The 11,808-nt window shown below is 32.2% G+C and overlaps 1 protein-coding gene across 1 annotated transcript; it reads left to right on the top strand.

Annotated features, from left to right (window-relative positions):
- Window positions 1-315: 315 nt before the first annotated feature.
- LOC132758977 (mitochondrial inner membrane protein OXA1L-like) lies at window positions 316-10,830 on the top strand. Its single transcript, XM_060750694.1, has 4 exons — window positions 316-508; window positions 5,558-5,662; window positions 7,530-7,692; window positions 9,327-10,830. The coding sequence occupies exons 1-4, from the start codon at window positions 383-385 to the stop codon at window positions 9,491-9,493; spliced, it is 561 nt and encodes a 186-aa protein (XP_060606677.1). The 5' UTR covers window positions 316-382; the 3' UTR covers window positions 9,494-10,830.
- The last annotated feature ends 978 nt before the right edge of the window (window positions 10,831-11,808 follow it).

Genomic DNA, 11,808 nt, shown 5'->3' with positions numbered 1-11,808 from the left:
TGTTCTATTTGCACTGTCGCTAAAGTATAAAAATTATTAAGCAAAAGAATTTTTGAGAAAATGTTTCACCTAATTATTCAAGAATTATTTTGTCATGTACTTACATAATGTCAGCCATATTGAAAACAATATTTTGTTCTGTTGTTAAATCTCAGCTTGGTATATATATATACAAATCATGTGCATTGTTAACCTTGACAACAAGTTTACAATAGCCATGTGTAAAAAATTGTGTCATTTGGTTGTTGCATTACAAAGTTATATGCATGTATTCAACAAACAGAAAAATATGGCTCAGGTATGTGGTTGAAGAAGATATTTAAAAACTTACATTCTTTTTCAGTTGCCAATATTTGTGTCAGTATATCGAGGTATAACAAGTATGAGTAACTTACCAGTTGAGAGCATGAAGACAGGTGGAATGCTTTGGTTTACAGATCTTACTGTTCCAGACCCAACCTACATTCTCCCAGCTTGTGCCGCATTATCTGTACTTGCTATGTTGGAGGTAAATCTTCATATAAATTACATAATGCTGTAAAAATTGCTAATTTGAAAGTAAATGATGGCATGGTCAAGTGGTAAATGTGTCGGACTAGTAATCAAAGGATTGATGGACACATGGGTTCAAATATGTCAAGGGCAAGCTGTTGTTTTCATGAGTAAGAAACGTTACACTCATTGCTAAGCACTGGTTGGTTCTAAGAACGAATTCAAGAGTGTTTCAATAAGCTTATAGCTTCCAACATAAAAGAACAAAAATAAATTTGTATGAGAAAAGTTGAAAAGCACTTGCCTTTGTTAAATTTTTCAATTTACTCACAACATTACAAATGAGAGGAAATGTTAAAGCTAGCATGGACATATGTCTAGAACAAATCTGAGCAACTCTTTTACTGTCAATATTTTCATTTGATCCCATTGTTAAAAGTAATTTAGTTGGCCAAAATTTCTGTTATAAAGCAAGACACATGTTGTACATACTCTTAGAACTTTCATTAGAAAGAATCAATTTTATATTACTGTACGTTTGTAACGTCACTTTTCAATGGATAATCGTGACGTTTATATAGTTTTTTATACACGGCTGCTGTCGATTCATGAAGAAATCTTACTTTTTTCTTTAAAAAATGATGCTTGCTGTATTATAAATTCATTATAAAGATTATTGACAGGTTATATGGCCGTATATTAACGGCTGTTTGCTATATAACCCTCGCCTAGCGGCTCAGGTTATATTTATAAATAGCCGTTTATATAGGGCCATATAACCTGTCAACAATCTTTATAACTAATAATATAAACACATACTGGCCTAGATTGTGATACTGTGGAATTTAGCACACTTAGTTTGACACTGTTTCAATTACTTAACAATAGATAAAAAGTCATTGAAAAAGTCTTCTTAAATAGAATATAGATGTATTTGCTTATAAAAATGTTGTGAATGAAATTTTTGCCAAGTGATCACCACATTTGTGATATTGTTTTTCCTTTTTGATATTTTATAAAGCAAACATTTTTGCTAAGTGATCAATTAATTATCGTATCGATTTATTCAGGGAATAGACATACATGTATACACATACAATTTTATCACAGATATCAACTTGCATATATATAAAAAACACACACATAAATGCACAAAAATAACTATAAGATTAATTAATAAGTATGTTCTATGTAACCCTAGGATTGCCCATTAAGCTAAAAGCTTATTTCCAATGGGGTCCATTTTCTGTAAAATTATTACACTGACTTACATAATAATAAATGAGTTATAAAGAAGTTAAACTTAATGACAATTTTCAATAATCAAAACACATTTTTCAATATAATAAGACAAGTACATTGTACACAAACAAAATGAAATAAATTTCTTTTAAAACTAAAACATATCAAGTACACATACACATTTTCAAAACCTTATCATAAGTTACACATCAATTTAATAATAAATAAACATATTATTCACTTGTTTATCATTTCATTACTTAAAAAAAGTTTTTACTTTCGTTTTAAATGTTTGGATATTGTCAATTGATCTAATTGTTGTCTGGTAAAGAATTCCAGTCTTTAATGGCATTGTAGAAAAATGTATTTTTAACATAAGAAATCATTTTGAGGTAAAACAAAATTAAAATTACTGGATCTTAAATTGGATATTCTACAAACCTTAAACAATTCCTTTAAATAAGAAGGGCTTTTGTTGTAATAAACTTTATGAATGTGGTTGAGTCTTAACTGTCTAACTCTATCATTGACATTTAATAATTTAAGATCGGACAGAACCTTATTTGTCACTGAAGTCCTAGGAGTGTAGTCTTTTATAAACCACATTTGTGATATTGTTTTTCCTTTTTGATATTTTATAAAGCAAACATTTTTGCTAAGTGATCAATTAATTATGATTCGAGTCTACCTTTAGTAACATTTTAAGCTTTAGCAAAAATATTTCAGATACATGCAGCTATTATTTTGAGAGGCAAGTTAAGTTATTATTATGTCCCCATTCAAAGAAGTGGTGATAAATTGTTAATTGTTACCTAAAAAATAGCAAGTATATGATAAGGTAGTGGGACCACACATCCTTCCATATATACCTTGTCCAATCAATTTCTTGAGAAGGTATAAGCTGTGGTTTATGTAACTTGGTTTTGAGGTCATTAAGTGGGGATCAAACTGACACTTTATGTGATTATACCCCCAAAAACGAAGTTTGGGGGGGTATATAGGAGTCACCCGGTGGTCGGTTGGTCGGTCGGTCGGTCGGTCCAGACGTCCGTTGCATTTTCCTTGTCCGGAGCATAACTTGAAAACTAATGGTTGGAATTCAATATAACTACATACAATGGTCAAGCACATTGAGAGGAAGTGCAGTGCACAAGAACCATAACTCTATCTTGACTAATTACAGAGTTATTGCCCTTTGTTACTTTTCCTTGTCCGGGGCATAACTTGAAAACTACTGGTTGGAATTCAAAACAACTTCATACAATTGTCAAACACAATAAGGGGAAGTGCAGTGCACAAGAACCATAACTCTATCTAAAGTAATTACAGAGTTATTGCCCTTTGTTGCTTTTCAATTGCTTTTTTTTTTTGTCGTTGCATTTTCCTTGTCCGGAGCATAACTTGAAGACTAATGGTTGGAATTCAATATAACTACATACAATGGTCAAGCACATTGAGAGGAAGTGCAGTGCGTAAGAAACATAACTCTATCTTGACTAATTACAGAGTTATTGCCCTTTGTTACTTTTCCTTGTCCGTGGCATAACTTGAAAACTGCTGGTTGGAATTCAAAACAACTTCATACAATTGTCAAACACAATAAGGGGAAGTGCAGTGCACAAGAACCATAACTCTATCTAAAGTAATTACAGAGTTATTGCCATTTGTTGCTTTTCCATTGCCTTCTTTTTTTTGTCCGGACCATAACTTGAAGACTAATGGTTGGAATTCAATATAACTACATACAATGGTCAAGCACATTGAGAGGAAGTGCAGTGCATAAGAACCATAACTCTATCTAAAGCAGTTAAAGAGTTATTGCCCTTTATTACTTTTCCATTGCTTTCTTTTGTCCGGACCATAACTTGAAAACTGATTGTTGCAATTCATTATAACTTCATACAATGGTCCAGCACATTGAGAGGAAGTGCAGTGCACAAGAACCATAACTCCATTTTGACTTATTACAGAGTTACTGCCCTTTGTTTATTTTCCTTGTCCAGAGCATGACTTTAAAACTATTGGTTGGAATTCAAAACAACTTCATACAATGGCCAAGCACAATAAGGGGAAGTGCAGTGCACAAGAACCATAACTCCATCTTGACTAATTACAGAGTTATTGCCCTTTGTTACTTTTCCATTGCTTTCTTTTGTCCAGACCATAACTTGAAGACTTATTGTTGGAATTCATTATAACTTCATACAATGGTCAAGCACATTGAGAGGAAGTGCAGTGCATAAGAACCATAACTCCATCTTGACTAATTACAGAGTTACTGCCCTTTGTTACTTTTCCTTGTCCAGAGCATGACTTGAAAACTACTGGTTGGAATTCAAAACAACTTCATACAATGGTCAAGCACAATAAGGGGAAGTGCAGTGCACAAGAACCATAACTCCATCTTGACTAATTACAGAGTTATTGCCCTTTGTTACTTTTCCTTGTCCAGAGCATAACTTGAAAACTACTGTTTGGAACTCAGTACAACTTCATACAATTGTCAAGGGCATTAAAAGGAAGTGCAGTGCACAAGAGCCATAACTCCATTTTGACAAAATACAGAGTTACTGCCCTTTGATACTTTTCCTTGTCCGGAGCATAACTTAAAACGTACTGGTTGGAATTCAAAACAACTTCATACAATGGTCAAGCACAATAAGAGGAAGTGCAGTGCACAAGAACTATAACTCTATCTTCAGTATTTATAGAGTTATTGCCCTTTGTTCTTTTTCTTTGTCTTTCTGGACTTATTACAGAGTAATTCAATTAAACTTCATCAATGGCCAACCACATTGAAAGGAAATGCAACATACATGAATCACAATTATCTTTAATTGCCCACAACCATAACTCTATGTTTCAATTCTATTACAAGGTATTCTGTTACTAGTAACATCCTCATTTCCGAAGCAGACTTGTGGGGTATTAATCACATTTAGTGATAGTGCTAGTTTGATTTGTTTTGATTGATTGATTGATTTGATTGATTGGATTGATTGATTGATTGATGTTACCTTTACAAGATTATTCTTGTTAAATGATGGTCACTTCAGTAGATATAATGTGCCATACCCCTAGCAAAGGCTTAATTCTTAACACTTAAATGTTGGAGTCTTTATGATTGCAAAGTACCAGAAAAAAAATTGTTAAAATGCTCTTGCTTTGTTTAAGTGCTGTTTAAATTATTGAATATATTCTTAATTGTTTGCAAACAATTGTAATCACATTAAGAGCTTAACACAAACATAACAGTTGACCTTTATGAAATATGCAGAAGTATGAAAATATGACAGCTGCAAATGTTATAACCACAAAAACTTATTATCAATAACCAAAGATTACTTGACCTTCAGTTGTTAAATTTTGGTTGAGAATTTGATTATGACTTGTTGAAGATAATTTTGAAGTCAGCGAGTTTAAGGTGACTGTGACATTGACTACATAAAGCTTGGCTGATCAATAACTGGAGACTATTTTGTTGTACAGAATGGTGTTATATTTAGTGTAAAGATTGAACATATCATATAATATAACTGTGTGCTGTTAGGATAGGTGGGTCATAGTTTAACAAACATCCCTTGTTACCATAGAAACACAACATGAATATGTTTTAAGGTATCATTGTTATATTGTTTAGGTAATCTTGATGTATTTTTGTTTGTTTGAAATGTTGACACAGATTATTGCTATGTATATGTTTATTACATACATTCTGGCTGGATCTTGTAATACAGGGAAGTTGATAACATATGTTTCCTTTTCATTTTTATAGAGATATTATACTATATATGTTTTTGTTCTCATTTTTTCTTGTTTGTAGCTTGGAGCAGAAGCCCAGAGAACACAGGATATGGGTCATATAGCAAAGTGGGCAATGCGTGGCATGCCATTTCTAGTGTTTTTGTTCACATGTAAATTTTCATCAGTAAGTAATTTTCTCATCAATTCTGGTCAAAACATCTAAGCATGAATTATTTTATACCTGTGAATTACTTTGTTTGTGATTAAAGCAGAAATAATTTAACCATTTGGAAAAGTACATCACATCACTGTTAATAGCTCTTCAAAACAGCATCCCGAGAGCTGTTTATAATGCTTAAGTGACTTTCATTTCTAAAAATAGAAGTTCAGGAAACAAAACGTCTGCTTTACCAATCTAAATATAGAGAGTGGACCAGTAGATACAAGTTACACCTACTGAGTTGATAAATCGGACAATGGCTGTCCCTTGTGATCTTAATAGCCTTACAATAAGCATATAAGGCTGACAATAATCAGATTAGGCTGACAATGGGCTTAGAAGGCTGACAACATGCATAATAGGCTGACAATGAGTTTATTAGGCTAACAATCTCTATTCTAACTAGGCTGGAGACTGAAAACCACTCTCCCTATTGCAATCTCAGGGTAACTTTCTCTCTTTATACAGTTGAGACATGCTTTTCCACCTGACAGGTGCATTGTTTAACTTCCTACTCTACTTGATGAGCTTATGACACTGAAAATCCCTCTCCAAGTATAAGTTTATAAGCTGACAATGTTATATATTTAAGCTGAAAATGTTGGTAATTTCCTTTCCAAATGAGCCCATCAGTCTGATGACATATATTCCTAACTGTCCAATGTCTATATAAATCTGACATGTATTTTGACTGAATTATTTACCTTTGTGAAATAAAATTATTGGTTAAACTTTGCACGCAACATCAATCTTCAAAACTATTGTAGCTATCCACTGCCACATAAAACTTAACGCATATACATGTATTATAGATCATATTTGGAGGTCAATGTGGAAGGCACAAAACTTTTAGCATGAATTTTGAACAAAATATGGCCCTTTGTGAACATAGAATTCTTTGGTCAATATTCAAGACTAAATATAACCTGTATCATGTAATTTTTTAATGAAATCTTTTTGTGTGTGTATGTTCACTTCTACATTATCGAGACTTTCACTTAACTATCAAGCACTGAGAATAGTTTTTAGCACACTATCACACCGACAGTTCTTGTTGTTTTCAGGGTATCTCTGTGACTTTTACATATTTTTTAGCTCGACTATTCGATAAGAATAAGTAGAGCTATTGTAGTCACCCGAGCGTCGGCGTAACCACTTATGTTAAATATTTTGTAATACCTCAAATATTTTCAAAGTCCATTAACATATGGCTTTGAAACTTTGCACACTTGTTCACCATCATGACCCCAACCTGTAGACAGGAGGAGGTAACTGTATCAAGCATTTTGCCAGAATTATGCCCCTTTTTCGACTTAGAATATTTATGTTAAAGTTTTTGTAATACCTCAAATATTTTCAAAGTCCATTGACATATGGCTTTGAAACTTTGCACACTTGTTCACCATCATGACCCCAACCTGTAGACAGGAGGAGGTAACTCTATCAAGCATTTTGACAGAAATATGCCCCTTTTTCGACTTAGAATTTACGTTAAAGTTTTTTTTATACCTTAAATATTTTCAAAGTTCATTGACATAAGGCTTTGAAACATGTTGAAATTTTATACTCTTCTTTGAGAGCATAATAGGACCCTCTCCAAGGCCTATAACTGTTATATGGATTTAAAGAAAAAATTTGCCTTTTTCTTTACTTAGAAAATTTTACCTTTTTAATCAAGGCTTTTTTTACTATCAAGCACTAAGAATAGTCGAGCGTTGCTGTCCTACCGACAGCTCTTGTTTTAACTTATTCTTTCTTTGGATCATACATGTCCTTACATTTGCTTGTATATCTTTCTATGCAGTTTAAATGCATCGTTTGTTATTTGTAGGGAATTGCATTTTACTGGTCAGTTAACAACTTCATCAGTTTGGTAACAGTACTTATATTGAAACAACCAAGAGTCAAGAAGCTGTTTAATATCCCAGATGATGTTATACACAAAAAAACAGAAACAAGACAGAACAAGAAATTTATTGGAGGATTTCAAGAAGGTAATGACATGAAACAAGAGGGACATCATGGCAATAGATGACTCACCTGTGAAAAGTCAATAGATGAAATATTAAAGGTTCTTTAACACACAAAACTCTATATTTAAGTCTTTTTATATAATATTATAATACTGCACGTTTGTAATGTCGCTTTTCATTGGATAATCGTGACGTTTATATAGTTTTGTATACACGGCTACTGTCAATTTATGAAGAAATCTCACTTTTTTTCTCTAAAAGAAGATACTTGCTGTATTATAAATTTGTTATTAACATTTCTGACAGGTTATATGGCCTTATATAAATAGTTGTTTGCAATATAACCAAGACCTAGCAGCTTGGGTTAAATTTCCAAACAACCATTTATATTGGGCCATATAACCAGTCAAAAACCTTTAAAACTAATAATGTTCTTGTTTAGGGTAACATTTCTATATAACTGCATTAGTATGCACCAAGTCAGTTCAAGACTTTAAGATGATTTTATCAATAATCAATAAATATTTTGTCAGGAGAAATGTCTGCCTTGATGTTATTTAATCTAAGGAAAGATTTAGTAATAAATACTAGAAGCAATTTCCAAGATATGGGGGCTGGGCAGCACCGCCTGACATAAAAGTGAAATATTCTCAGTTGGAAAACTAGCATGTAATTGTTTAATTAACACTATTTTTTTAGCTATTTTTATCTTTTTTCTATCTCAAATCAATATATACATTTAAACAACAAACTCTGACTATTATTTACACCCAAAACAAAGAACTTTGATCATTATTTACACCCAAAACAAATACACGTCATTTATCAGCCACTTATACGAAATATCTTTCACATATACGTCTTTTATACGAAACAATACTAGACACCTGGCGAGCCCAAGCTCTAAACAACTTATGATCAAACAAAACAATAAAATCACCACAAAATGAAGAACACAGAAATAACTATTTTTACAACTCTAAGATACAGTTTAAACCACAAACATTCATCCAACAATATTAACTTCACACAATCTAATCAGCATCAGAAAACAACTTAAACTAAAGCACCCAATATTTACATATATCCTCAAAACAAAGCATCAACTAATATAATCTTGACCAGACAAACATTCAACCAATATCAACCAATTATATTATAACTCAACAACCAAAACAACTAATAACAACCAATAAACCCTGATCAATTAAGATCACCACAATTATATTCAACCAACTTCAACAAACCAACAAAACAACAAATTCTCTTCTCAACAAAAAAATAAACGCTACACACTATCAGCGTGTCTCTCCTAAACTGATGTAAAATCTCTCTCAAAACTCGCATATTTGTTAGCTTAAACGATTTGACCTTTACATGTAGATATATTTTATACTCCCAGCAACAGGTTTATAAATAAAACTGTACATTGAAATCTGATACACTTCAGTGTATCACTGACTCGGTGTAAAAAAACTATCTACAGTGAAACTGTATGATTATTCTAACATATTAATCTAATTTATGTTGCTGGAATGACAAAACATTATGAATAATTTTAAACTTTGAATACAGTCAAGGGCCATATCTTAGAGGGTGATATCTTTCAGTGTATGTAATTATTTACCTATTTATTTATTTCCTTTTTCTTTTAGCCTACAACAATAGTAAACTAGCTGCAGAGTTAGTGCAAAGACAAAGAATTGATGAAACGACATTCAAAAATGCAGGAGTTGGCCCTGTGCCAAAAACATACCAATATGATCCTACGAAAAAGAACAGCAAGAAAACAGATAGAATTAGAGCAGCAGCCAAGCAATGAACTGTATTATAAACAAGTGCTCCACATTTATTTAAATTAATGTGTCCAGACAATACACATGTGCATTCATTTAAAGGAATTTGTTTCAAATTTAAGTTGATTCCACTCATTAAAATAGTACAAGAAAACAAGTACATATATAATAATGTATGAAAGTGTGATGATAAAATATGGTTAGTGTAAACCATATCTTATTGACACTGATGACATGACATGTGCAAATGGTAAAGAGAAAGTAGCCAAAACAGTAACAAAGTAAAACCTGTCACTTATATAAATGGAGTACTTGTCCGGCGTGAGTGGCTACTTACTATCCTGATACATGTACACTGAATTGCGGGATGCCTAACAATATTTTAACAGGTTATTTTCAGACAGTGAGTTATTGTGTCAATGTCTGTAACACATCAAAGGACTTGTTCACTTAAATTTCAGAGAGATTATAGTTTTTACCATAGGGATAGTGGAGCCAACATACTTAGTCTGGCATTGTCTTTGTGTAACATTTGGTGAATTTTTCGAGTTGAACTTAAAGACTCTCATTATAAACTGAAGATATTCTGATTTTGAACAACTTGCCCCACCTCTGCGGGTTAAAATTCTGCTCGAGACTTGGGATTTTTTCATAGGAGAAAACTGTCAACCTAGCTTATGGAAGGTCACTGGTTCTACTGAGGTGTCATTGTTGTTTGCTTGAATTAATGCTGGGAGTGTCACCTGAGGTCTTCCTTTACTAAGAATGGATAATCTCCATATGAGTCACTATAGATGTCAGTTGCCACCACTCACAGTTTTAGGATGGAATTGTACTGAATAACAAATTTTTCAACTTAAAAAAAAAATATAGCGTTTTACAGATTCACAAGTTTTCTTTATACATCACTGGAAACATGGCACAAGTCTTCAGGTACATTACCTATGTTCTTTTTCCAGTGGATTGGATTGGCACAATTAAGAATGCATAAAAATTTATGCTTACTAAAATGCTGCTAGAATTGTTAGCTTTGAGCGACACAAAAGAATTATTTGAAAAGTTCTTTTTCATTTCAATTTTAGTTTTTAAGCTGTTATATGTGTATAGATATGATCTTTTACTTAAAAATCATGGTACACTAGTTAATTGTTGGTATTTTAAGTAAATTACTAGTTAAAATTTGCCAATATTATACAACAGATCATGAAGGGTCAAGGTTAAATAATGTGTGATCATGTATAGATAAATAAGTTTACAATTTCTTTCGTAATGTTTTAATGATGACTTGTTCATTATTACAGTTGTTAAGATCATTCTTGTAGAATGTTATGAATGATAAAATAAATGTTTTATTGAAAATAAATTGTGATATAGTTTATTTATAACGTGTGAATTTGTGTAATGTATGAAGGACCACTGATATAATGACTGATATTAAACATATCTATCAACAAGGTGACTGAAACTTCCCCTTTTCTCGGGAAAATTACCAATTGCTTTCGAACCTTCTTCAAATCAAGGTTAAAATGACATTACTGGATGTAGAGATAACTCCCGACACATAGATAACCCCAAGACTTGATAAATATTAGTTAAAACATTGATTTTCAACAAGCACATGGTCATCTAGTAATACAGGATTATTACATAAAAGAAATGTCAAATTTGGTAAAAAATTTAATGTGTATCAAATGACCTCAACTTTTTGTTCACAAAACCTGCCTCAAAATGTTCTTTAACTAAATCACCATGATAAAGTTTGAACTGTTTTGATGACAGGCAACTGACAAGGGAAAGAATTTTGAAAAGATTATCAAGATACCAACATACAAGAGCACCGCAAAGGCAGGGCAATTAACACACGAATGTAAATTCGAGGAATCAAAAATAATCTTTCAATTAGGGTAGAGACCCAATCCAGAAACTTGTCTCAAAATGCTTTATCTTAAATATCCTTATGATACTGTATGACCTCCAAGTTGGATGCATTATTTTACCCCAAGTGCATGATTCATGTAAATTTTACAGATTTTTCAGGCATATAAAGATAGATAAAACATATAAATGATGCCGATTTTCCAGCTAATTTTGACTTTAAAATTAGTGTAGACTTTATCTACTGTTATGGGATAAAAGACCATGCTATGTATACCTCATTCAGGATCTTGAAGTAAAGAATGTACAAGTTACCATTTTCATAAACAATTTTGTAGTGCATCCTTCAGTCTTAGAACCAACTTTTGTTTTGATAGGTCAATGTTTGAAATATACACAAAGACAGTTAAGATACAGCAAAAAATAAGTGATTCATTGCGGAGTTATCTCTCCGACCAGTATGCTC

The sequence above is a fragment of the Ruditapes philippinarum genome, unplaced genomic scaffold (assembly GCF_026571515.1).
Source record: "Ruditapes philippinarum isolate M1 unplaced genomic scaffold, ASM2657151v2 ctg5131_1_1_1_1, whole genome shotgun sequence".
Lineage (NCBI taxonomy): Eukaryota > Metazoa > Mollusca > Bivalvia > Venerida > Veneridae > Ruditapes > Ruditapes philippinarum.
This window is presented reverse-complemented; position numbering and strand designations above follow the sequence as displayed.

Excerpts from the sequence above, each read along its gene's own strand:
- LOC132758977 (XM_060750694.1), top strand. The coding sequence starts at position 383 with ATGAGTAACTTACCAGTTGAGAGCATGAAGACAGGTGGAATGCTTTGG. Across the intron at positions 5,663-7,529 it reads TCACATGTAAATTTTCATCA|GGAATTGCATTTTACTGGTC; the intron begins GTAAGTAATTTT and ends TGTTATTTGTAG. Across the intron at positions 7,693-9,326 it reads TATTGGAGGATTTCAAGAAG|CCTACAACAATAGTAAACTA; the intron begins GTAATGACATGA and ends TTTTTCTTTTAG.